Here is a 25782-nt window from a genome sequence, read left to right on the forward strand (position 1 = left end):
TATGAAATTATATAAATTCGTGAAATGGTATAAATACATAGCCCCAGTGGCCAGTGTTCAGGACTTTAAATTAAATAAATTAAATTTTACCAAGAGAACCAATTATTTCCTGAAATGTGCACAATGCTGGATCTTGGGATGGGAAAAGCAAGTTAGTCGTAGGAGGTCTTGTCTTTGGAAAGAGTTAAGATGAAGTGAGAAGACCACCCTGGTTGACTCCCTTACAGAGGTTCCAAGAGCTGAACACAACGCCCTTCTTGGTTTTTCTTTGCTACTTTGCTCTGTACATTAGCCTTATTCTCTCTGGCTGACTGTCTCCTTGAGGTATGGTTCTCTTAGGAAGGAGAAAAGAGGGAACAGATGTTGGGTATGCAAACTACAATGTCTGGAGGAGTTACTACGGTTGGCCCAGCTTGGGTCAGGTGCCCACTCATGGACCAATGACTGTGCCTTGGAAGAGAGAATCATATAAGATGGCAGCACCCATTGACACCTTAAGGTGAAGAAGTGGTGAAAGAGATATAGTTCCCCCAAACAAGGGAACTGTTCCCAGAACAAGAGATCCTCTACAAGTTATCAATTGCTGCTAACAAATTACCCCCAACCTCAGTGGCTGAAAACAACAAATACTATTTAAGAGTTTCTGTAGGTCAGGAATCAGGGTGTGGCTTAGCTGGGTGTCTCTGACTCAAACCTTGTCTGTCACGAGGTTGCAATCAAGGTATCGGCCAGGGTACAGTCATCTTGAGGCTCAACGACAGCAGATCTGCTTCCAAGTTCACTTATGTGCCTGTTGGCAGGCCTCAGGTCCTTGCTATTGGCCAGAGACATCAGTCCCTTGACACGTAGATCTTTCCACAGGACAGCTCATAATATGGCAGCTGGTTTTCCTCAGAGCAAGTGGAAGAGCAGGAGAGGGCACCCAAGACAGAAGCCACAGTCTTTTTGTAACCTAATCTCTGAGGTGACATTGCATCACTTTTGCTGTTTTCTGTTTGTAAGAAGTGAGTTGCTGGGTCCAGCCTGCATTCAAGGGGAGGGGGTGTGAAGACCAGGAGGTAGAGATCATTGGGGAGCATTTTACAGGCTATCTACCATAGGTTCTGAGCAGGCAACGCAATAAAAGACCACTACACTGAGCAGTGACACTCGAATCTAAAAGGTGGTAATTATAGTCTAATACAAACAAGCCGAGTCTGCAGAAAAACCTTGAGATTAGCATGATACTACGTGGCGGTAGTGCATATAGAAGGTTTTAAAAGTTTGTTTTTATTCAAAATGAAACAGATGCAAAGTGATATTTATAAAATACATGTAAGATATAAAGAATATTGCTAAAATGAAGATACGTGACCACACCGTCCAGTGCAAGAGAAACAGGATGACCATTACTTTTGAAGTTTCCGATGCTACCCTGTACCCTCCCCCTCCAGAGGTCACCATCACCCTGAACTTGGTGCTCATTATTCGTTTGCTCTTCTTCCTCATTATGCCACAGATGTTTGTATCCTAATGCAAGATATTGTTTGGTTTTTCCCTGCTTCTGATATTATATAAAGTGAATCATAATGTATGTATTTCTCTGATTTGCTTCTTTCACTCAAGATGATGTGTCTGAGACTTATCCATTTGATATGTTCACAGTGATGGTCAATTTGACCCAAACTTCACTAAGCTCTTCATAGATTACTCTAATGCGAGAGCAAACTCAATTTCATCATTGGAGCTGCCAGTTTTCCCTTCCCTTTTATATACAACACTGATGGCTATTCCACAACTCATCTATAAATGTATTGATGGACATTTGGGTCAGTTCTGTATTTCCGCTACATAAATCGTGCTGCTATGAACATCACTGAACGTGCTTCCTGATGTACTGGGCACCAGTTTCTCCAGGGATACACCTGGGAAAGGAGCTGCTGGATCAATGGCATACGAACGTTCAGCTTTAAGAGATGATGCCAAATTGTCTTCCAGAGTGGTTGTAGTGATTTACACTCCTATCAGCAGCGGTTAAACATTCCAGTTGTTCCAAATTCTCTTCAATATTTGAATTGTCTGACTTTTAAATTGTTGCCAATCTGGAAGGTATAAAATGGAATTTCACTGAGGTTTTGATTTGCAGTTCACACATGAGTTGTTGTTGTTGTTTTTGCCACATTGGCAAGTGTAATCCCGTTATTGAATGAGACTGAATTCTATACTCAAGTTTTAGCCATCATTTGTGTTATTATTTGCAAATCGTTGTTACCTTAACTATTTGTCACACCTGTGCAAATTCTTTGATTAAAAGTTGAATGCATGGGCCAGCCCCGGGGCTGAGTGGTTAAGTATGCGCTTCGCTGGCCTGGGATTTTGCGGGTTTGGATCCTGGGCACACACCTAGCACCACTCATCAAGCCATGCTGAGGCGGTGTCCCACATAGCAGAGCCAGGAGGACCTACAACTAAAATACACAACTATGTACTGGGGGCTTTGGGGAGAAAAAGAAAAAAAAAGTTAAATGCAAAGAATCAAGATTTGTAGTAATAACTTAGTGTAATACCTACGTTGCAAAGTGGTATAAGGTGTAGACATTCAAATGGGTGAATAAAGACAATAACTCTCATGGGCATTGTTCTCCTTTTGTATTTATTTTGATATATTAAGTGATGGCAAGGGGAAAAGTGAGTCAAGCACATCTAGTTTATACACCATCTCTGCTGCCCAAAAGGATATAGAAGCAAAAAGAGGAGTAGGGCAAATCTTGTTCCTGGTGCAGACCCCAGCAGATGGCGGTGCTTTTAAAGTCTTAAATAAGATTTGCATACTCAGAGATTTTCAGCGAAGTGTTAATAAAGGAATTACTTCCCTTAGATATTACTCAGTGCAATCAACATTGGACTACAAACATGCTGAAGTTGGAACTGATTTAATTGCTAAACTTAGTGAGGTCACATCCTGATCAGACTACACCCATGAGACACGTTCCAGGGCAAGTCAAAGTTCCAAGTATAATGCCAGCTGCAAATGGGCAAAAAATCAGGTGATCTGTAATAGCTGAGGCAGCCCGTTCTTAGAGGCAGAGCTGAAGAAATGGCAGCTGCCAGGCACTTGGGTTAACCATGGGATCAGCCTGGACCACAGGCAAGGAGTGGGCCTGCCTTGGTATGGAGACAAGCAGCCAGAGAACAGACAGCGGAAGTCGGGTGCTCCTAATGTTGCCCTTCCAGCTTCCTTCCATCAAAGCCATCACAGAAAACACATCAGGATGACTTCTACTCAGGTATTGCTGGAGTATAAACCTACATTTTTGAAAAGCAATTGAGCACAGTCACCAAGAACTTAAACATGTTCCTATTTTTTCATCATGTAATTCCAACCTTAGGAACCTGCCCAGTCAGTTAGGTTATTGTGGATGAAATTAATTCATTGAATTACCTCAAGAAACACTAAGACGCTGCAGACGCAGAAATCCAGGAAGGTCTAAACATCCCAGCCTGGGGAAGCTCAGACCTGGCAGCAGCTGTGGGCTTGGCCAGCCCTGGAAACTCAACAGCACCGTTTTCGCAACGTGCTGCCTCTACTCATAGAACGCAGTTACCTCCTCTTTGCTCTGAGTTTTCTTTACCACCTGGCTCCTGCTTTGGTTTCTACTGCCACAGTCACCTTCCGGCAAGACCACCTCTTACTGGACTCTCCCACCGTTTCCTTGTTTGAACTCCTGAGACAGGGAACCTGATTGGCTAGATCTTCTTTCCAGACTAGGGAAGGAATCGGTCCTCGGCCAGTCAATGGATTGGCTGCCCTTGGGTCAGATGTCCTTCCGTGGTCCAATCAGCTTGGGTAAGAGGGGACAGCCAGCCCACTGCCGCTCAGCGTGAAGAGCAGGGGTGGGGGCAGTTTTCCTTGTCAAGGACTTTGGACAGGTGAACTCTGTGATGGACAGCTTTACAAAAGAAACCCAAGAAAACGAGTCAGAGACGGGGCTAGACGTGCACTAAAGTGCTTTCATAGCACACACACATACACAAAATGCTGAAAAACCCTAATGTTCACCCACAGGGTAGTGTGATAAATTCTGGGCTGCCTAGGTACGGAACAATGAGCAGCTAATGCAATGACTTTGCAGAATATTGAAGAACACGGGGAAATGTTCACAAAATAATAGTAAGTGAAAAAGCAGGCCATAAAACCGCATATACAGTATGATGAGAATTTTCGAAGAAAAAACTGCACGTTTATTTTTCAATTGTAAGGGAAAGTTAACGGGCGAGGGGTGGGATAACCGGTGGTTTGTATGTTCCTTATTTTGTCATACGGCTTTCAAATGTTCCATAATGAGCAGATATTTTTATAATGAGGGAAAATACCAAGTATTTCTTAAAGCCCACGTCCCTTCATTTTAACTGGGCCCTCGAGACGGCCTGGCCCTCTCTTGCCCCCTCCCCCGGCTCTCAGTCCCAGGACGCGGGGCCCCCGCCGCGCCGCCCTCTCCCCGCCCGCTCGCCTCCGCCCGCGCGTCTCTTCCGCCTGCCTTGAGACACTCCACTTTTCTGGACCGTCCACGGTTTTTACAACACACTGCTTTCCTAATCAAAAAAGGCCGGCACAGAGAGCTCTTGGCCCGGCTCGCGGCGCCAGCGCGCCCCCGCTCGGGCGGGGCCGGGCTCCTCCGCGGGCCCTCCTGGGACGAGCCCCGCCCGACGCGCCCTCCCGGACCCGCCCTCCCGGACCCGCCCTCTCCGACGCGCCCTGCCAGGCGCCCCGCCGCTTCCGCCCCGGACTCTGCCCCGTGCTTCTGCTCCCGGCCGGCCATGGCGCCGCTGCGCTTCTCGGCCAATGTGTCGTGGCTGTTCCCCGAGCTCCCCGGCCTCCCCGCGCGGCTCCGGGCCGCAGGCAGCTCGGGCTTCCGGGCGGCCGAGGTCGGCTGGCCGTACGCGGAGCCGCTGGAGGCGCTGGGGCGCGCGGCGCGAGAAGCGGGGCTGCAGCTGGTGCTGATCAACACGCCCCCGGGTGCGCCGCGGGGCCCGGGGCTGGGGCGGGGAGGGCCGGGTGCCCGAGCTTGGGGCTGAGGCCCGTTCTCTCCGCAGGAGACCGAGAGAAGGGGGAGATGGGGCTGGGGGCCGTTCCCGGGAGGCAGGCGGCCTTCCGAGAGGGGCTGGAGCAGGCTGTGCTGTACGCCAAGGCTCTGGGCTGTCCCAGGTATCCTACCCTCCTCCCCCTCTGTGCCCCAAGACCCTGCCGCACGTTCGTTCGGGGTCTGGGAGGAGAGGACGCCAGGTCTGAGAGGCTCGGGAGTCTGAGCGCACTGGCCCTTCTCCACGCCTCCGGTCGTGGTCGTTTGTAAAATTGCCTTTTGTAGTTTGTCTGTCAGTGTGTCATTCTCACAGTTTGCACCTCTTTCATGCTAATCTCAAACTGGTGTCATTCTCAGTTTGCAACTCTTTCATGCTCATCCCACGCTGGGATCCCATGCTGGGAGCTCAGCCTGACCGGGGAGATAGCAAAGTAAACATACGGAGGGATCCGTTTGAGGACAGGTCAATTCAAGGAGGCTGTGGGAGCAGAGCAGTAACTCTGGGATCACAGAAAGCTTCTCACAGGTAGTGATGTTGAACTGGATCTTGAAGGAGTGGACATTTTCTTCCATCCTTCTAGGCAAGGATGCAGTAACCAGAGGCAAGAGGAGGCTGGGTGTGTCCAGCGGTTTGTGAAGCCGGAGATATTGGATGTGGCTGAGAAAGATTGGGTGGTGACAGGAGAAGGTGGAAGGCTTCAAGTGCAGCTGATCAAATAAATGTCAAATTGTGCAGAGGGAAAATCTGAGAAGGAACCAGCAACAAGGGGTCATTACTGGTGGGGGTGGGGGGAGCGAGGAAAACAGATGCAAGGAGTAGAGACAAGCAGCCTGGAATTCTTGAGAAGGGGAAGGGACACATAATTTTTAAAAGGTGAGACTTAGACATGTCTTAGGCTGAGAAGGGCCATGGAAAAGGAGAGGCTGAAAGTACAGGGGGAGCTAAGTGAGGGACTGAGGTCTCCGAGGCAGGAGGATGGGTTGACCTCCGAAGGGATCTGGGAAAGGGCCTGGCCTTGGGCTGACGCAGAAGTGTCTGAGGGCACTGGGAAGCCTGAGCATTACCGCCAGGTGGTAGGGACTTGAGCCCTGGGAGAGGGCAGGGCTGGCATGGCCAGAGGGCAGCTGGAGGAGGGGCACAGAGGGAGCAGAGAGAGTGAAGGCCCAGGCTTCTAAGGATGGACTCCACAGCCCCCTCCAGTCCCATTTCCCCACAGGATTCACCTGATGGCCGGCCGAGTACCCCAGGGGGCTGACCGAGCAGCAGTCAGGGGTGAAATGGAGACAGTTTTTCTGGAGAACCTGAGGCATGCAGCTGGGGTTTTGGCTCAGGTGAGGCAGCGAAAACACATCTAGACACACACTTAGATGAATGTGTGTGTGTGCAAAAAGGGTACACAGTGGGGAGAGCAACGAAGCACAAGGCTGGGTGCTGGACCTAGGTCAGAGGGACTGGTGAGCCACTTGACCAGTGACTAATGGGGGACAAGCCTGGGGAAGAGCTGTACTCACAGATGCACCATGGTGCTAGGAGAACCTCGTGGGACTGCTGGAGCCCATTAACACCCGCCTCACTGACCCCCAGTACTTCCTGGATACGCCCCAGCAGGGTAGGACCCTCAGCCCGTGCGCCTCCTGTCCCTTTGATTCTTGCGCTCTCCTTGAATCTCACGGCCCCCTCCCCGGTTTCTCTCCCAGCGGCAGCCATCTTGCAGAAGGTGGGAAGACCCAACCTCCAGTTACAAATGGTAAGTGGAAGAAAGGGAGTTCTCAAACCTGGGGAGAAAGGTGGGGCCTGAGGGTCTCTGACTGTGGCAGTCTCTGCCCCAGGACGTATTCCACTGGCAGATCATGGATGGGAACCTGACAGGAAACATCCGGGAGTTCCTGCCCATCGTTGGTGAGAGGGGTCCTTTCTTTGCTCCTTCCCAGCCTGCTGTGCTACTTCCTCTGTCCTCCCACTCTTTCGCCGCAACCCCCCCCCCCCCCCCGCCCCCGCATCTGTCCCTCAGGCCTCAGCAGGAGCCTGGGCCCCACACCCACCCCAATCTGTTCCCAGGGCATGTGCAGGTGGCACAGGTCCCGGGCCGGGGGGAGCCTAGCAGCCCCGGAGAGCTGAACTTCCCTTATCTATTCCAACTGCTGGAAGATGAAGGTTACAAAGGCTTTGTAGGCTGCGAGTACCAGCCTCAAGGTGAGGGGTGGGCTGAGGCTCCAGGCTTGCCCCTGGGGAAGGGAGCTCTGGAGGGACAGGGGCTGTTTTTCTCCTCATGGGTTGAGATGCCGATGCCTTCCCCCTCCCCTCAGGAGACACGGTAGAAGGCTTGAGTTGGCTCCGTTCCTACTGGGATAGGCGGGGCCACCCCCAGGCTGGCCAGTAAGGGCCCGCACTCCACCCACATGCCTCTCTGGGACAGTGAGTGAGCATCCTGAGTCTCCTCTGAATTAAAGACAGCCTGCTGAACATTTCATATGTGTATGTTATTGGGGGTGGGGACACACAGTGTCTAAACCTTCAGTTTCTCTGGGTCACTTCCCTCCTGTTGAGAAGGGACATACAGCTCATGCTCAAGTCCTCCAGTCTGTGCCAGCGTTGCTGTGGAGAGGGGACAGCTTTTGAGCCCACCTCCTCAGGTACAGATGAGGAACGAAAAGTGTGAGAGCAAAGGGATTTGCCTGTGGTCACAGGTGCTTCAGAAGCAGGGCTGGGATTGGAACCAAGGTGTCTCATCTCAATGGCAATGTCCAGCAGTGATGTCCCAGTGGGAAATGAAGACTAGAGGGCTCAAGATGGGGAGTGGAAGGAGGCAGGTGGCTGACAGCAATCAAAGATGTGGAGGCAGGATTCAGGCAGAGGAGCTCTAAGGGGTGAGTGCTTGCCACCTGGGACAAAGAATTCCTGGACTCCACCAGGTGAGCAGGAAGGAGGAGCCCCCTTCTGGAAGGGCCCAGGGGCCTGACAGGAGACGGGCACCTCAGGGAGTTGGGCTGGTCAGTGGCTGTGAGTGTTTAGGGAGCGCAGCCCCTGCTTCCAGGCTGGGGCTACAGACTCCCAAGATATATGCACAAAACCTCTGGTGTCTCTCGGTGTCCGGGCTTGCCCTGGGGCCCAGAAGGGCTGGTCAGTCCTGCTTCAAGTAGGCAATTTTATAGATCCATGATTCGAGGAACAGTGACATTCAGTGGTCTGTCTGTCCCTCAGAGGAGCCGGGTCCACAGGGTGAAACAGGCTGTGTTGATGACGGACTCAAGGTGGTGGTAGGTGGAGACCAGCTGGGCAGGTGGGCTCTCGCTGTCCTGGGGCTGTACCGGGAAGGGCTCTCGGAAAACCACTGTCAGAGACTGTGGGCAACACAGTGGGGGTGCAGTGGTAAGAGGAGGGAGGGTAGGCACCCCAACCTCAGCAGGCTCTGGAGTGAGCATTTCGAGTACAGCCTCCCACTATGCTGACACCAAGCCCCTTACCCCCATTCTCACCGTCTTTCCCAAGTGGGAATCCAGAAACACTAGCACGAAACAGTCAGTGAACTTCTGATTCAGCACAACCTGCAGAAAAGACAAAATGAGACAGGGAGTGAGGTTTGTCTCACCTGAGGAGGCATGGTCCCTCCTTGAGGGCATCCTGGAAGTGGGACCAGTCTGAGGAACGCCAGCTTCCATCACCACACCTGACCCCACCTGCACTCCACGGTCACCCAGAACTTCATCTCCAAATCGAACCTCAGTCCTCATCCTTGCTGGCTCCTGGTCGGCCTGTCCAGCCTCATCAGAATGAGGGGTTGGGGCTTGATTGGAAGGTTCCTGAGATTCATCTAGAGGGCCCACACAAAGCTGGCACTCTGAAGCCCATCAATGGAGAGTTCTCTACCTTTGACATGGCCTGTCCTGTCCTGGGTGCTGTAGCTCTCTGACCTCCCCTGGGACTGTCCCCTTGTCTGTCTGTCCTGATGCTCAGCTCTGTGATCTCTCCCTGGGCGATTTCTTCTCCCAGGGCTTCAGTGACCACCTGTTCATATAGATGCTGCCTAAATCTCTCTCTCCTGAGCTCCAATCTTGATGGCCATCTACATTCTAGACTGTGGCCCTGGAAGGTCCTCATGGACCTCAGACTCAACTCATCGCCCTTCCCCCAAACCACTCCTGCTTTAGCATTCCCACTGCCCACAGAGCACCCCCATCTGCTCCCACCCGCCTACAGCTTGACCCTTGAAAAACCTTGAAACTGACTGTCCCCACAAGCACTATGTTGCAGGACCCCTCACCACGGACCAACTCCTACTTCTTCCTCTGAAGTCTTCTCTTGGATGACTCCTCTCCTGAACTCCCGTTCTCTCTGGGCCCATCTCTGTAGTCTCTTAATCCCCACATTCATGCCCAGCACTGCTTTCAACCTCTAATCTGCTGGGGAATCTGGCTAAAGGCAGGTTCTGCGACTGTAGGTGGAGTGGGGCCTGAGAGTCTGCATTCGGCAAGCTCCCAGGTGGGAGGCTGATGCTGCTGGTGTGAGGACCACACTTTGGATAACAAGGCTTTAAAGCCCAAGAGGTCCTTTCTGGGACTGCAGCCTCTAAGCCAGCTACTGATGAGGTTCTGGAGGTTGGCCCTCAGATCTCTAGCCAAGGTTCGTGTTTCTGTGAGCCTCTGAGGGCACAGTCTAGGTTATTCTCAGTGAATCACACACTGTGCTTGGTGCTCAGTGCTCAGAGGGTTTCGCATGTACTGTAGGCCTGTTTCATCTAGGCCTCCCTCCAGAGCCGAGCCTGTTTGGACAGGCTAGATTCCTTGAGGGGGACACCTGTCTTCTTTCTGATGAGACTTTCTGCTGGGTCTCCCCTTTCAGAGGAGGGTCAAGGGTACTTACCAGGTACTGAGTTCCCAAGTCTGGGCTCTGGAAATGGCGACAGCTCTGGGGAAAGCGGCTTAGGAGAACCTTGATCAGGCTCTGGTACCAGGAGACCGTCATAGACAGGAAGCAGTCCTGGGGGAGGGTCCACAGGCTTGGATCTGCTGTCCCAGAGCCACCTCTGAGACCCCTGCATCCTCTACCCTGGCTGCTCACAGAATTCCTAGCATCCATCCCAGCCCCTTCTGGAACGCACAGGCCCTTACCAGCTGGGGGTCAATGTCCCCAATGGATTTGGCATGGACTGCTTCCAGGAGCTCCTCCAGCTCGGCCAGGGCCAAGCGCCCCCCTAGTCGCAGCCGGTCAGGCCCTGGCGGCTCTAGCAAGAAGAGGCGCTTCCAGAGGGTGTCCCGACGGCAGTGCCCTCCAGCCAGCCTCACCAGCTGAGCCAGCCGTGCCCGTGCCACGCCCACCTCTGCAGCCAGTGGGGGGAATTGGGGAGCTGGTCCAGGGGCCAGAACAACCCCTGAAGCCTCCCCAGGGCTACCAGCTGAGCTCCCAGGAGTCTCTGGCTCCGGAGGCAGTCTGGGTGGCTTCCGGAACCGGCGCAGGTCGGCAGTGAGTCTGGGGAAGAGCTCTCGTTGGCTAGTGAGCACCACGAAGAACTGCAGCCTGGGGTGAGGAGGCAGACACAGATGTGGTCACAGCAGGAGAGACACGTGGCCAGAGCAGGGGGGAGGCTGGGCAATGGGCACAGTCAAGGCAGGGGATCTGCTGACCGTAGAACATGCCGCTCGGCCTCTCCTTGCTCCTCAAAAGGTGCAGCACAGTGACAGACGAGCAGAGAGACATCAAAATCATCCTGGTGACGAAGTCCCTCAGAGTCCAGGTAGGAGCCAGAGCTATGCGGTGGGGATGGGAGAGATGTCAACCCTGAGGTTCTAATGAAGCCAACCCATCCTTTCTGGCCAAGAAAACATGGCTCTCCCCACTGCAAGGATGTGAGGCCCTGACCTCAGCTTCACCAGAGTGCACGCTGACCTCTGTGCCTTACCTGTGCCATGCTGACACCAGTGCATATTCATTATGTTCCGGGCCCCCTGGCCGGGCCATCCTCAATGGTTTCATGTGGTAGGAGCTGGCATGGTCAGCCACGTAGTTGTACAGCTGGTGGGCAGCAATGAGTGGTGTGGGGAGCTCCAGTGTCCCTGAGGGGCAAGTTACAGGAGACACTGAGCCCGGGTTAGACACACTGATCTGGTGGGTGGGGGGATAGAAGTCCTTAAGGCTCTGAGTGACAGGCAGACTGGCTCAGCCTTTCTGGGGAGCTCCTGTGTTCCTGTGGAACATCGAGATGGGACAAAAATGGCTCAGGACAGACAGAGGGCGGAGTCCACATGACATAGGATCTAAATTCTGAAATGAAACAACTGTGAAGAACTTAAGACAGAGACATGGGGACAGGGTCCAAGTGACATGAAGTGACTTGATAATATGGGACAGGAGATGCAGGGGTAAGATCTGGGCCCAGGAAAGTGGGCCCACCAGCCGTGGCTTGGAGACACTGTGTGGCCTGTTCTTTTTCTGGTTCACTGGCTTGCCCCTGGGCACCAACCTTGGTAAATGTGATTGCGGCCGAAGTGGGGCCCATCAGGGTGGTGGGCCAGGAAGTGTCGCAGGAAGGTGGTGAGGTGGTAGCCGTGCCGCAGCACCAGGTGGGCGCCCAGCACGTGCTGGTGCACCAGGCGCAGGTGGAAGTCATAGCTGAATGAGTGCACGTGCATCAGGTCCCGCACCCTGTCACACTCCTCCGTGAAGAGCATGGACAGCTGGGGAGGTGGCAGCAGGGGACTGGGTTAGGAACTAGCAGCACATTCCTATTTCCCTCCCTCCTGCATGGGAAAAGGCAGCTCAAGATCCACCCTGTTGCTGTGGGCCCCCTCTGCCAGGATAGCTTCTGTGGAAGCCTTCATCATTATATATATATATATATATTTTTTTTTTTTTGAGGAAGATTAGCCCTGAGCTAACTACTGCCAATCCTCCTCTTTTTGCTGAGGAAGACTGGCCCTGAGCTGACATCCATGCCCATCTTCCTCTACCTTATACGTGGGACGCCTAGCACAGCGTGGCTTTTGCCAAGTGGTGCCATGTCCGCACCCGGGATCCGAACCAGCGAACCCTGGGCCGCCGAGAAGCAGAACGTGCGAACTTAACCGCTGCACCACCGGGCCGGCCCCTATATTCTTTTTTTATACTGTACTGTAACTCTCTGTTTACATGAAACTGACCATCTTCAGAGATGGGCCTTGTTATTCTGTATCCCAGACTGCACTAAAGTCTGGCACAGATTCATCGATGCCACAGATACTTGCTGAGTGCCTACCACGTGCCTACCTGGTGCTGTTCTAGATGCTGGGATACACTGGGAAGAGAAATGAACCCCTTACATTCTAGTGGTGGGGAGATGAGACAACAAACATTAGAGTAACTGAGTACATAGTATGTTAGGAGATGGTGTTATGGCAAATCCAGGAATAAAGCAGATGTAGTTTTAAATAGGTGGTCAGGGTAGGCCAGGTGTGTAATTACTTCTATAGAAAGTTTTTCCTGGCCCCTCCCCATCTCTCCAACTTATCTTCCCATCAAGCTGCTCACTCTTCCAAGTATATCACATATTCTCTCTATGCTTTCGTACCTGCTCTTCTCTTTGCCTGGAACACTGGTCTTCCTGATCCCTAAACCTGGCTAACTCCTACTCTTGTGTAAAGCTTCATCTGCCAAGGCTAGGCCAGCGTGGGCCTCCTCTAACTGATCTGTGAGTGAATGCCTGAATGAACCACTGATGGAGAAAGAAGGGAAGGCAGAGACACAGAGCTGGTGCTTTTCTTGGTGGAAATGACCATTTCTGAAACTGTGTTAACATTGGATCTGTGGTGCTGAATGGCAGAATATACATGCACTGGGGATTGGGGTTAATAGGAAAAGTAATAAATGACTGGAGAAGAAGTGATAGCCTAGGAGGCAGAATAGCTGCATGACCTTGGGTAAGTCACAATCCTGCAGCTTCACTTTCCTCATCTACCAGGAGATCAAGTAAAGGTCTTCAGAAAGTTTGAGGCAGTGTGATAAACTGCAGTGACCAAGGAGGAGCTCAGAGTCAGAGCCCAGTACTGCCACCAACTTGCTGTGTGGCCTGGGGCAAATTACTTAACCTCCATGAACCTCTGTTTCCTTATCTGAACAAGAGGAGAACTCTCCTCTTCGTTTGGTATATATACTAAGGACTTAATAAACAATAGCAATAATGAAGCCATTTAGAAATCTAAGTCGGGTTAGAGATTAGATAAGCAGGGGCAGAGAGAGCCACACTGGATGGAGATCAGGGGGCAGGGAAGCCAGGACTTCAGGAAGCTCAAGAGAGTAGTTGGGGTGGGTCCTTCCCTCCCTTCTGAGCACTCTGGCCCAGGAAGGTTCCTGCACATAATGTCACCAAGCTTTTCTGGATCACATTATCCTGTGATGACTAGACTAGGTATCGAGACGCAAGTCAAAGGCAACCATCTGTGGGCTGAGTATGAGCTGTCTAGATGAGAGGAGTCTGTGTTGTCTGTACTGGAGGGCGACACACGAGGCCCAGGCAGATCCTGATCTTTCAGAAACTAAATGTGAGGCACAAGGAAGACACAGGCCCCCGCTTAACATGCCTGCAACCTGAAGGAGTGGAACTACCTCAACACAGGGGGCCACAGGTCCCTGACCTCACTTGGTCCTCTGACCCATCCTGAGCACTCTGAGTGCTGAGCCCTCACAGGGTACAGAGGCCCTGCCTTGAGGCAGACAGTGAGGGACACAAATAACAATGAAGTGACCGCAGTGTGCTGTGTGGGTGGGAACCCTAGTCCACGTTCTCTAAGTGTTAGTGACTATGCTGACAATGCCAGGCTGTCCACAGCTCTAGATTAGGCCAGGACTCCCCAGGGCACCGACCTACCCATGTGTCAGATTACCCACTACACTCAAATCTCCTCACTGTCTAACATCTACAGTTCTGGATCGACCACAGCACCAGGCTGTCAGCGCCAGAATGACCACAGGCCAGACCAGTCACTGCGCTGGACTGCCTTCTGCCCTCTTGCTACAGTTGAATATAGTTCTGGATCACCTGCAGAGTGAATACAGCTCTGGACTGCCTGCAGAGTGAGTCTGGTGGATGGTCCAGTCACGGCACCAGACTGATCACTGACCTAGCCAGCCCAGAGCATCAGATCATCACTGGGCCAGACTGCCCATGCATTACTCTTACTGGCCATAGCACACTGGGGATGCACTATGCCTGAGGCCCCATATTCCTCTGTCCCTACCACATACCTGAGAGTTGACAGCTTGCCCCATGGGGATTCGGGAACATTCCAGGGCAAACTGTTTGACACAGAAGTAACAGCCCTAGAGAGAGCATGAAGATGAGGTCAGGAAGGCAAGAGACAGATGGGTCTGGCTCCCCACCCAGTATTCCTCCTGCTCACCTGGAAAGCGAGCTCCATGAGGATGATGCCCCCAGGCAGTGCCCGCTGAAGGTGGTAGGTGGTGACTGGGGAGCCAGTGCTCTGAAGAAAGGAAAAAGACTGGGGTTCAGGGGCAAGGACTGGGGGTTCACCCAGCCTCAGACCAGCAGGGAAGCAGTCCCTTGGGTCAGTGACTTTAATGGTGTCAGGGTGGGATCAACAACTTCAGTCATTACCCAGGGTAATAACTCAGGAAAATCATTCAGGCTCAGTGACACTGGTGTCTGGGGCATCATTGATTTCACTGTCAGGGAAGGTACATGACAACATGTTACCTTGGGGCTCCCATCAGTCTTGGTTTTAGGACAGGAGAAGGAGCCCCGACCATCTGTTCCAAGGATAGCCATGGCCCGCAGCCGGCTGGTGCTGCAGAAAAGAAAGAGGGGCAAGAGGATGAGGCAGGCCAGTGGAGTGGAGGATTACGGCTATCAGACCCAGAATCCATTGCACGTGAAATTGTTTTGCACAAGAAGAGACAGGCTCGGAGAGGGGAAGGACCTGCTCGGGGTCCCAGGGTGAGTAGATGGCAAGGCTAGGACTAGAGTCCAGGTCCAGACTGCAGGGCAGGGCTCTCTTCACAGCAGCTGCTGCTTTAAGGGGAAGTGGGCAATGCCAGGCCTCTCCACCAGTGAGAGGATGAGGGCGGGGCTGGAGAGGCTGCTGTGACTATGGGGAGATACCCACGAGGGGACGGGAGAGGTCTGCTTACTGGGGGCAGTGGGGAGGGAGAGGGGGATGGATGTCTAAAATTTCATTAGGAAAACTGAAGGAGGTGCCTAATGTCCTGCACAGGTACTTTCCTCTTTGGCCTGGGGGATGGCAGTCGCAGCATTCCACAGGCCCCTGCTCTTCATTTCTCGACTCAGAGGCCAGGGGAGAAGAGAGCAGGGAGGGCACTGTGACCAAGGATGAAACAGAAAGGGCCAGTGAGCCCCACTCCTTACACTCAGGAGCTGTAACCGCCAGGACGCTTGCTAGTGGTTCAGAGCCTCTGTGACAAGAAATGTCTCATTTAATCCTCAAGGAAAATGGGAGGAGACCTGACTAGTGATTGGTGATAGTTAATGCTGGTGAGAAAGGAAGGCTCCACTTTAAGTTTTGCTCTAGAAACAAACTTTTTAACCTAGTGTCTTTTGTTTTAAAAAGGAATTCAGATTTCTGGGAAGAATATAACTGAATGGCAAGTATGGAAACTAAGTCTCTCAGAGGAGCTCCTACAGCTTGGGGTCTGTCCCTGAGAAATGAGAGGGGTGGGGTCCTGGAAATGGAGGCCTGTCCTCTCTTCCTAAGGCCTGGAAAAGGTGGAGAGATGGTGACAAAAATGTTATGGAGTTGGAACTGACTTTCGGGGCCAAGGTGGTGTCTTGAGTAAGGAAGTACAATTCACAATTACTAGCTTGAAAAGGTATCAAACTGAAAATAGAGAGGAGGGAGAAAATTAACTCACAAATCTGGAGACATGAAAGTAACTGTAGACTGTGAACCAATATTTTCCCATATAGTCGCTGGGAAGGGGCTGGGAACACAGAATCTGGAGGCTCAGGGGTTGAGAGGAGCACAGAGCAGAGGCCACAGAGAAGGGACTTTGGGGTTTGACACAGGATGGGAAGGGTGGCTGTGTAGTTCTCACAGGCTCTGGAGAGATGGAAGGTAGTGACAGAGGGGCTGTCTACTTCCCAAGACTCAGACCTCTCATCACTGGCCAGCAACTGAACATGACCAAGAACAGGCTGGAGGACAGTGACGCAAGTAGGCCCAGTGCAGGGGGCCTTGGTAAGAAAAGAGACTAACCTTGGCAAGAAAAGGACTTTCCGGGCCAGGAACCGTGTAAAATCTCAGGAGAGGTCAGTGGGGTGGCCAGGACAGCAATCATTAAGAGCCAGGTCCAGAAGCTTAGGAGCACGTACAAGATTCACGTGTGTGGAGGTATACCAGCATGTAAGCACAGATGTACGTGGGCATGAGCTCTGTGAAAATGTCCATAGTTCCGTGTGTGAATGTGGCCATGAGTTCTACAAGCTGTGTGAGGTTTATAGGACATGTGTGAAGGCTGCCTGAAAGTGTCCAATATCCTCCTGTATGCATGCTGGCCCAGTGGGAAGAAGAGGCACAAGGCTCGAGTTGTCCAAATGGGCCAAAGGAAGGGTGTGTGGGGCCGCAAATGCAGTGGAGGAGAAGATGAGGCAAGGATGAGGTGGGCTCACCTGCGGGCGGGTGAGGGGGGCCGCAATGGCACCAGCACGAAGCCCATGCTCTGCAGATACTGCACATACTGCTGCAGGAAAGCCAAGCTCAGTTCCTTCAGCCAAGGCTCCTCACGGGCGCTGGGCGGAGGCACATCCGAGGATTCACAGCTTGCCGGTGCCTCGCGGCTCCCAGACCCTGACTCGGGGCGATGGCGCCGCTGTGGGAGTGGAGATTAAGGAAGGCTCTACCCACTGTCATCCACTCTACTGGGGGTGGAGGAACAGAGGTCACTGTGGGGTAAAGGGAGGTCCCATGGGAGAAATCCTGGAGTCTTGAGCCTCACCTGCCCCTCAGGGGGCCCAGAGGTCTCTGGGGGCTCATGCAGCCAGGCAGCCGGGTCGAAGAGCAGGGCTGTTGCGCAGTAATGCACCAGACGAGAGGACTGCTTCAGGGTCTCCAGCTCCCCGGCCTGGGGAAATGGGCAGTGAGGACTAGAGTGGTGGCCAGGGAAGGGTCACAGGATGCTCCTGGAGAACATGGATTTGGGTCACTCACACTGATGGGCATACTGGCTGGGGTGGAACGCTGCTGCCAGGTTACAAACAAGTTCTCCATCTTCATCTGGCGCTCCAGCTCTGGGGGTTGGAGACATTAGTAGAGGCCCCAGGAGCTGCCACCCCTCTCCCTCCCAGACTCCACAGATTGCCCCTGCCCACTGCCTGGCTCAGTGCCCTCACCTCTGCGCTCTGTCATCTTGATCTCTAGGAACTGTTGTCCATGATAGGTGACAGGATCAGGGGGTCTTGGTACAGGGCCGAGCGAGGAGCTGGGGCGTGCAGCCGTGATATCCCTCAGGGCCTCATCAAAGGGGAATGTGTCCAGAGGATGGGGACCCCCACCCCGAGACGATCCACTCAGCCGGCCCTGCTCACGGCTTAGTGGGGGGCTTGCACTCCGGATGAGGGTCTCTGCTTCCATGGTTGGCAGTAGGAATGGGTTTGGCTCCTGAGAGAGATGGAGCCTCACAATGTGTTCATGGCCTTTGCCCTCAGACCCTCTCTCCCACCCTCTGGCCTCCTCTCTGACTCTCCCTCCCCACTACCTCTGCCCTCAGTCTGTCCCTTTCCCCTGCTTCTGAGCTGATACTTCCTTTAACTGACCCCTCAGGAGCCAGAACTAGAGGAGGGAGCACCTTTTCATCCCGCACTGGGAAGTCCAACTGGCCATAATGATGGAAAAGTCCAAGCTTCTGACTGAGGAGGCAGAAGATGAGATGGGCACGCGCATTCTGCCACTGCACGAGGCGAACCAGCGCTCGGCCCAATGCCGCCCCCAGGTCTGGAGCCCAGTTGTAGGTCAGCAGCTGAAGCTGGAAGTCAGGGGCCAGAGTCAGTGGGATGACAGAATCCCTTCTCCCACCCAGCCTCTGGCCCCACATCTACCTTCTTGTCCAAGACCTCCAGCAGCAAGAACCTCTGCCGGGGAGCATTTCGGCCTGAACTCCCGTCGCCTCCTGGCTCGAAGCGCTGCACGGCTTTGGCAGCTACAGGGTGGAAGAGGGGCAAAACGGGGGTGTGGGGGCAGATCCCGCTCCATCCCACCCTCCCCCCTGCAGGGTCAGAGACTGCATTATCAGTCACTCTGAACACGCCCTCCCCGAGGCCATGCCCTCACCCTGCTGGGTTGGTCTCCTCCACTGCAAGAAATTCCTTCCCAGAAGCAGCAGATGCCGCTCAACCGCTGGGCGGGGACTTGGGCCCAGTTGTCCAAGGGAACAAGGACTAAAGTTCTCTGGCTCTGAACCCCTAGTGGGAGGGAAGGACAGACAGAAAGTAGACCACCCATGGTCCCACTCCTTGGCCATCACCTCCCTGGGCCTAGGCCCCCACCTTTCCTAGCTCAGTCTCCATGAGACCCCAAACTCACAAATGCTGCTCAAAGACACGGACACTGGTGTCTCCAGCCATTGAGGTGACCAGAGTAGTGAACTCAGACAGGATGGATGGAAGGAGGAACCGGGACACCATGTGGGTAGAGATCCTGGACACTGAGGCACAACCTGGATCCAGGGCAGAGACGTCACAGTGGGACAGAGACCAGGCCATGGGACTGAGGATGGGAGAGAGGGGCTGAGGTCTCACCAATCTGAGCCATAAACTCCATCCAGCGCTGAGTGACACGAGCAAACACAGGCTGCAGTGTCCCCACCTCGCCCTCCTCTAGCTGTGTGGTCCGGCGCCTGAAGACACAGGAGTAAGAACCTCATACCCGTACGTGACATGTCTGTTTACACAAACCCAATATCGACCTGTGACTTCACATCACAACCCCCCACGACACAATACCACAACACACACACATACCTTTGCCTCTGGGCTCCAGGATCCGTGCCTGGTGCCCGCTCAGTTCCACCAGGAGTCCGAACACTTTCAGTTTTGTGACGCCTCCGGCCTCGCGTGTCTTCTGGCCGATCCAGGACAATGTCATCAGTTGTTTTGGGGGAACCCAAGTCCCCACATTCTGTTTTACTCTGGGGGCAATGCAGTGAATGAGGAGAGGCTACTGGGAAGGCAGAAGGGGTGGAAGATGGAGGCATCGTGGAACGGCAACAAGAGCCTGGAGGATTTTGGAGGCCCGGGTTCATGCCCTGGCTTCACTGGAGGCTGACTACTCAGGTTTGGGCAGGCTATTTAACCTTCCCGAGCCTCAGCTGCCTCACTGGGAAAAGCCCTGTTTAACTTGTGGGCTGCTATGAGGATGCAACGAGAAAAGGGGACGTGAAGGTGCTTAATAAGCTGACGCTTTCTCTACATCAGTGAGAATTTGCCACATTCTGACAACTCCTATCCAAGGGACAGAGTAGTTTTATGTAACACAAGATCTGGGGCAAGGCCTGTAGGGGAGAGTGTAGGGGGAGCTGGGAGGCAGGCAAGAAGGTAGAGGCCAACTTCACCACTTCCTCCCATTCTCCCATTACCAGCATATCCCAGAAGCTACGCCGGCCAGCTTTGCTGGGGGGAGTCACAGGTTCCCCAGGGCCAGGGCCAGGGGGAAAGGTGCTAGCTCGGCCTGCAGGGCTCTTGGTTTCCAGCGACCCGCTTCTGAGACTTCCTGTAAGCACCAGACATCACAGACTCCCATCACTAACCATCAATCCCCATTCCAGACAACCTAGCCCCAAGACTGGTATGAGAGTGACCTGCCACCTAACTCCACCTGTTAGTGAATGACAGTATATGCAATTGATAGTGCATGGCTGCATGTGTGTGTGTGAAATTAGTTTCTGAGGATATATCCCTCTCAAGCGGGTGACCAACTGCATGTGCACATTTCTGCTGGCTGTCACCTTGCTGAGGCAGGGAAGGTAATGGACAGTCGTGAATGTGTATGTCAGATGGGGACTCTGTGATATATTCCTAGACCCCTACCTCTACACCCTCAGTTGAAAGAAAAACTGTCTTGCCTGGATGTGTGACCTGGACCCCGCATACCTGGTGAGGTGTCCTCTGTACACAGCGAGGCTGGCAGCAGCTGCAGTTCCATGATGGCATCAGCCAGGGCCTGGCGAGCTGCCCCCCGGAGCTTCTCCTCCAGCTGCACAATACTGATGTTCCCCTTTTCCCACACATCTAATCGAAGCCGTGGGGCCCCATTCTGAGCTGGAGGAAAGAATGGGGGTCACTTGGGGGTGCCCCTAGTTCCCACAGCATTAACTAAACACCCCCTCATCTGACCAAGCTGTCCTACCTGAAGAACTGTCCAGCACAACTGGGCAGCGAGTAACCTGAGTCAGCTGCTCAAATTCCTCCTCTTGCAGTAGGTCTGGGGGCCCCGGAGAAGGGGGGGGCCATGATGCCAGTGAGATGGGAGCCCCACCCTCGTCCACAAAGGCTAGAGTGATGCAGGCAACCCCTGGGTAGAAATCCACAGGAACGCTCAGGTCTGAGACTTCCAGACCCCTACCCCGCCCAAATCCCCCTCAGCTGCAAGGCTAGGAAAGGCCCTTTCAGCCACGAGGCAGGAAAAGGCTTTCCCACACTTGGCAGTGCCATAGGCCTGGGCCCTTCACCATACCTTTACCCCCTGTGCCCTGTCCACCAGGCTTGTTATACAAGTAGATGTCCAAGTCGGGGAGGCCACTGTGTGGTGGGAGTGGATGCTGGGGAGAGAACAGCCACAGGGCACTAAGACCATGAAAATGAACAAAAGGCATCAGGGGATGGGTGTCCACTGTTGGGAGGGGGGATAAGCACACAGAGAGCACAGGAGACCCAGGTAGATTATCAAGGTGGGGGGCATGAGTGTACACAGGGCCACAGGCAGAGGAACACATGGGGCACCTGTAGAAAACAGTCACACTGTAAGGTGTCTGTGGGGGGGGCATGGGTGCACCTGGGTGTGGAGAGAGGTGGGTGAGATCCCACCTGGAAGTGGTTCCGGCTGTTGCTGTCTGTGTACTTGGGAGAGTGTAGGAAGATGAGCAGGTTCTGCCGCAGGTACCAGGCCAGGGCAGGAAGCCAGGGCCTGCAGGAGGCGGGTAAGGCCAGATGCAGCACCTCTGAGGGGAGGCTTCCCGGGGGCTGGATGAACTGCAGAGAGTGGGAAGGGGAGTTAAGAGCTGAACTGAGAGGCTCCAGCCGAGACTGTCCATGCACCTGCGGCTGAGCCATGGAGGGATGGTGGAGTCTAGGAGGGAGCTGACCTCCACATCAGCTGGTGTCAGCTTGCAGTTCCGAACAAGCATGACTGTGATGACGTCCAGCGTGGCCTCATCCAGGCGCCGACGCAGAACCCGCACTAGCTCATCTGTGATCTCAGGACCTTGACACAGCCATGGTAGGAAGGTGGAGACACTGGCAGAGAATCCAGCTACCCCTATATCAGTCCTTAAACCCTAGACTCAAACATTCTCCTACACACTGGAGGCAGCCAGCACTAGGTTCTAGTTCTGCCAAGCAACTCATTGTGTGACTGTGGACAAGTCAGTCAACTCTCAAAGCCTTGGTGCCCTCATCCATACAATGGGAATAATAATAGGAGCTACCTCATATGTAAAAGTCTTAGCCCAACATCTGGTACACGTTAACTGAGCCAGAAATATTAGCTGGAGAGTCTGGTTGCCTACTGGACACCCCAGGCTCAACAACTCCCAAACTGAACCCAGTATCTTCACCCCAAACCCACCGCCAGTATCCAGCCAGTGGGACACCTTCTATTCACACAGTCACCCAGACTGGATACCTGGGTGTCAACTTTTAACGTCTTCTCTTCCCCAGGCTGCATTTCAATCAGCTACAGGTACTAGCCCCTAAACCCCACGGGAGCCTGTCCTTTCCCATCCAGCTCCTGCTTGAGGGAAGCCGAGAGCACAACATGAGCTGGAGTTGGAAGGCTCCAAGGAAGTCCCAGAGGATTCTGGAACCTCATCAGGTCACTCTTCTACCCTCTCCTTGAGTCCTCACCGGCCTGCCCTACGCCATGCACCAGCAGCTGGATATGTCTGTCCACTTGGCCCACAGGACGAGCAGCATCTGAACCGCGGCTGGAAGCCATGTCCAGGGGAGAACGAGGACCCTGCAGGGTAACTGCAGTCAGGGCCCAGGTCCACTGAGCCAAGTATCAGGGGAGCACAGGGGCATCAGTGTGGGGGTGATACATACCAAGGGTTCCTCAGAGTAGATGGGCTCCTGGCTTCGGGACAGAGCTAGGGAAGGGGGCAGAGCATCGCCTTCCCATGGCCGCTCACTGCAGGATGTCTCCAGGAGCCTGAGAAAGAGTGGCAAGGTCTTTGAACATACCTCCTCCTGCGCCATCCTTGACCCATGCTTTATCCCATCTTCCCAGGGCCCACATACCGAAGATAGTACACAGCCTTCGTTGCTCGCTCCTGATAAACAAACATATTCTTCCGGTTCACCACAGAGAAGGCATTGAGCACCGAGCGCAGGGCCTGGATGGCTGTGAGAGTAACATGGGCTCTGGAGACCCTCTTTGCCAGATTCCCCCCCAACACTTCATCCACCCTCTCAGGCCAATCACATACCCCGAGAGACCCCCATGCTGGGCCCCATTTTGAGGCGTGAATGGACTCGAATCACGGTTCCCCACACAACGTCACAGGAGAAATGACCAGGGACAAACTGCATTGTGGCTGCTAGGTACCCTCGCGGTGCACAGCTCTCATCAGCAGCATAATCTGGGGTAAGGGACACAGTGGCTCAGCAAAGGGGCACCACCCTCCACCTCCACAGTCTTCTCACCTGTGAACTGACCTACTTGTCCTCATTCCCCTGATTCCTCAGTCCTGTCTGTTACCCTGCAGGGGGAAGATGGTCATTTGGGGTAAGAAGGCAGGACCACGCTCTAAGGAAGACAGGTCATAACATGAAGGTTTTCAGAACTATCTCAGGGAGATGTGGAGAAGGACCTAAGAAGAGGTGTCAGGAAAGGCAAAGCATGAGAAAATACTGAAGATAATGCCAAGACACTGACCCTGTCATAGTATAATATATACCCCATCTGTGTACTCACTAAGAGTTGCAACAATAACCCCATTAAAACAAAAGGGGTGTAACTGCTTACACACACTTGCTGCAGAGTCGGGGAAAACTATGTTCTGTGCTTTGCAGGACAGCTACCCCAAAGAACCCAAAGGGCGATATGGCAGCAAGCAAGAGCCCATGGCCACAGTCCAATGCCTTTGTTTGACCGTTTCCAGGTTGACAAAGAAGCTTCCTGTAGGTCAAAGGTGGCAATTTGGTTTCCCAGAGAAGCTGCTGTCAGATGTGAGCTGTATATAGGACACCCAGGAGGCTGCAAAGTCTGGAATGGAATGCTGTTGCTAAGGGTTTCGGCCAAACCATATGGAGAGACTAAAAATGAGGAAGGGCCGTATCTGGGTTCTGACTGGTCTTACATCTCAGGCTGCCGGAAGTCATTTTGAAGTGAAAGTGCTTGGCTGTCCTAGCTCATGCTCAATTTGCAGAAGATGCCTTCAAAACCCTGGGAAGTCCACTAACTGCGGGGATTCTGCTTTGATATGGAGTACATCCCAGGACACAGTCTCCTAGAGCTGTTAGGAATGTTCATCTACAGACTTGCTGAGAATATTAAAAATAAGGAGTGGTCTGATTTTACTTCTAACCAGAAGGGAAAACTGCAAAGGAATGGCATGATTTGGCTTTCCTCTGAGTTCGGGGTGAGAGGTCATCAGGAGTAAGAGAAGGGAGAAGTGTGGAGACTTAACTACCATCTCGAGTAGATTCATGTGTTTCCTAACCATTACCAGACATCTCAGAAAACTCAAAAGGGTCTGGAGGGACAGGCAATCACAAGGCAAGTCCTTCTACCAGACCTCAGGCTCTGCCCCTCTGGTCTTCTCTCACCAGTGAACTGGCCTACTTGTCCACACTGCCCCCTGACTCCTTGGCCCGGTCTATTATCCTGCAGGGGAAAGATGGTCATTTTGGAAAACAAAGTAGGGCTGGGCAGAGGCATGCCCTTAGAAAGACAGGTCACAGCCGGTGCCCCTCCCATGACCCCTTCCCGCCTGTATTCTTCAACCTCTCCCTTTACTGGCTCCTTCCCTGTGCAACATAAATGTGCTCAAGTCTCCACCTTATTTAAAAATTCCAGCCTTGCCCACCATCTTCCTTTAGTTCCTGCCATATCTAGTTTGTCCCTCCCTTCACTGCCAAGCTACTTGAAAGAGCAGTTACTCTGCTCCACCTACCTAACATCCCTTTACTTTTCAGTTTCCTCTGGTTTCTATTCCCATCTCTCCACTGAAAGAACTCTCACTAAAGTCACTAACGAACTCGCAACAGCCTAATCCAGCGATCCTTTTCTGTCCTCTCCTCCTCACTCTCCCTGTATTACTTGGCACCAATGACTAAGTAATGGTGACTCTGCCCTCAGCTCCTCACCAAAGTCTGGGATAAAGGAAAGGTTAATAGCACCCGCTGTGAGAGAGGCTCCTGTGTGGGACCTCACCATCACTGGGCAGGAGTAGCCGCTGACGGGAGTGGAAGGGAGTCTCACTGCGCCATAGATCTTCTTCACTCTCAGCCACCAGAAGAGAGTTACACACGTGACTGTCATGAAGGTCCTGAAGGAGCAGCCGCTGGGGAAGAAGGAGCAAGTTATCAGGGAGCCGAAATAGTCCCTCGTAAATTGGTGGTGATGGTGAGGGGTGATCAGAGGTGAAGAGGGAATGCCCATTATCACTGGGGATCAGAGGTCAAAAAGAGCATCAGTAATCACAGGGAGGTCAGAGATGGTGGCTGACAGTCACTGGGCTCAGGGCTCTAAGCGCTGAACCTCAATTAGGAACACTCATCCCTCCCCTTTGCCAGAATCTGTTCACTGTCCTTCAGGTCTCAGCTTCTTCCTAGAAGCTTTCCCTGACATTTCAGACAGTCAGATTCCTGTTATGTGCTCTCATAGCAGTCTCTACTTTTCTTCTGTAGAAGTCTTCACAATTGTAATGGAAATAATGTGTGTAATTTAGTTGTTCAATGTCTATCTCCCCCACTCAACACAAGCTCCAGAGACTCAGGGTTTCCCTGTGTCTTAGCCACTGTTACATCCCTAACGCTAGCACACTCTAACGAGAGGAACATCTCACAGTCACTGGGAAGGTAAGAGAGAATAACCCACAGTACTGGGGTAGGTTAGGAGAGTTCCCCAGTTTGAAGGGAATCCGGGGAGTAATAGCATCCCTCTAACTAGAGGTGAAAGAATATGTCCAACATGGATGAATAACCTATGAAGGTCAAGTTCCTGGAAACTCCTTCCTCATCTGGGCTGTGTCCCATGCCTAGAGAGCCCTGCCCCCGGCTGCCCGTTACCTGGTTGACCTCCCTGCAGATCTCGCCAACTCGCCTCACCAGGAGCTGCTGCAGGTGGCGACACTCAGTGCCTGGCCCCCCATCCTCCCGCATCAGGCTCCTAGGAGGGAGGGATGGATCAGACACAGAACTGCAGTGGGGAGGGAGTTCAGGGGGGAAGTTATGGGAGCTGGGGCCAAGAGGAACCATGAAAAGGAAGTAGGACTGGACAAAGGAAAGTAAACCTGCTGGGAAATGGTAAACATGGAATTCTCAGTAACAATTCTGGAAGCCTGGGC

The 25782-nt window shown here is 53.2% G+C and overlaps 2 protein-coding genes and 1 long non-coding RNA gene across 7 annotated transcripts in view; 1 reads left to right on the plus strand and 2 right to left on the minus strand.

Annotated features, from left to right (window-relative positions):
- Window positions 1–1246: 1246 nt before the first annotated feature.
- LOC139081917 (uncharacterized) lies at window positions 1247–4674 on the minus strand. The gene is made up of 2 exons (XR_011537413.1): window positions 4491–4674; window positions 1247–3929 (listed from the first exon to the last, which is right to left on the minus strand). It is a non-coding gene; the product is annotated as an uncharacterized lncRNA (long non-coding RNA).
- HYI (hydroxypyruvate isomerase (putative)) lies at window positions 4567–7529 on the plus strand. The gene is made up of 8 exons (XM_008529942.2): window positions 4567–4996; window positions 5074–5185; window positions 6278–6392; window positions 6592–6670; window positions 6759–6808; window positions 6891–6960; window positions 7120–7254; window positions 7368–7529. Exons 1-8 carry the CDS (start codon window positions 4798–4800, stop codon window positions 7439–7441), a joined length of 834 nt encoding a protein of 277 aa, XP_008528164.2. The 5' UTR covers window positions 4567–4797; the 3' UTR covers window positions 7442–7529.
- Window positions 7521–25782, minus strand: part of SZT2 (SZT2 subunit of KICSTOR complex) — a 51376-nt gene continuing 33114 nt past the window's right edge. For 3 of the 5 annotated variants that reach the window (XM_008529926.2, XM_070609918.1, XM_070609919.1), the window contains 32 exons: window positions 25505–25604; window positions 24648–24777; window positions 22699–22851; window positions 22511–22613; window positions 22316–22421; window positions 22118–22229; window positions 21358–21476; window positions 21080–21244; window positions 20730–20814; window positions 20403–20567; window positions 20147–20314; window positions 19633–19766; window positions 19019–19185; window positions 18797–18894; window positions 18582–18714; window positions 18330–18460; window positions 18098–18198; window positions 17848–18024; window positions 17393–17660; window positions 17211–17290; window positions 16999–17124; window positions 16673–16872; window positions 14744–14834; window positions 14430–14510; window positions 14275–14349; window positions 11519–11732; window positions 10958–11111; window positions 10683–10805; window positions 10170–10575; window positions 9922–10038; window positions 8538–8606; window positions 7521–8402 (listed from right to left, as the gene is read on the minus strand). In XM_008529926.2, coding sequence (XP_008528148.2) covers window positions 8259–8402; window positions 8538–8606; window positions 9922–10038; window positions 10170–10575; window positions 10683–10805; window positions 10958–11111; window positions 11519–11732; window positions 14275–14349; window positions 14430–14510; window positions 14744–14834; window positions 16673–16872; window positions 16999–17124; window positions 17211–17290; window positions 17393–17660; window positions 17848–18024; window positions 18098–18198; window positions 18330–18460; window positions 18582–18714; window positions 18797–18894; window positions 19019–19185; window positions 19633–19766; window positions 20147–20314; window positions 20403–20567; window positions 20730–20814; window positions 21080–21244; window positions 21358–21476; window positions 22118–22229; window positions 22316–22421; window positions 22511–22613; window positions 22699–22851; window positions 24648–24777; window positions 25505–25604 — 4495 coding nt within the window. In that variant the 3' untranslated portion in view covers window positions 7521–8258. Of the gene's footprint in view, window positions 8403–8537; window positions 8607–9921; window positions 10039–10169; window positions 10576–10682; window positions 10806–10957; window positions 11112–11518; window positions 11733–14274; window positions 14350–14429; window positions 14511–14743; window positions 14835–16672; window positions 16873–16998; window positions 17183–17210; window positions 17291–17392; window positions 17661–17847; window positions 18025–18097; window positions 18199–18329; window positions 18461–18581; window positions 18715–18796; window positions 18895–19018; window positions 19186–19632; window positions 19767–20146; window positions 20315–20402; window positions 20568–20729; window positions 20815–21079; window positions 21245–21357; window positions 21477–22117; window positions 22230–22315; window positions 22422–22510; window positions 22614–22698; window positions 22852–24647; window positions 24778–25504; window positions 25605–25782 lie in introns of all 5 variants that reach the window. The other 2 variants (XR_011537408.1, XR_011537409.1) reach the window with 2 other exon arrangements.

Source organism: Equus przewalskii, chromosome 2 (genome assembly GCF_037783145.1).
Source record: "Equus przewalskii isolate Varuska chromosome 2, EquPr2, whole genome shotgun sequence".
NCBI lineage: Eukaryota > Metazoa > Chordata > Mammalia > Perissodactyla > Equidae > Equus > Equus przewalskii.

Excerpts from the sequence above, each read along its gene's own strand:
- HYI (XM_008529942.2), top strand. The coding sequence starts at position 4,798 with ATGGCGCCGCTGCGCTTCTCGGCCAATGTGTCGTGGCTGTTCCCCGAG. Across the intron at positions 4,997-5,073 it reads GCTGATCAACACGCCCCCGG|GAGACCGAGAGAAGGGGGAG; the intron begins GTGCGCCGCGGG and ends TTCTCTCCGCAG. Across the intron at positions 7,255-7,367 it reads CTGCGAGTACCAGCCTCAAG|GAGACACGGTAGAAGGCTTG; the intron begins GTGAGGGGTGGG and ends CCCTCCCCTCAG.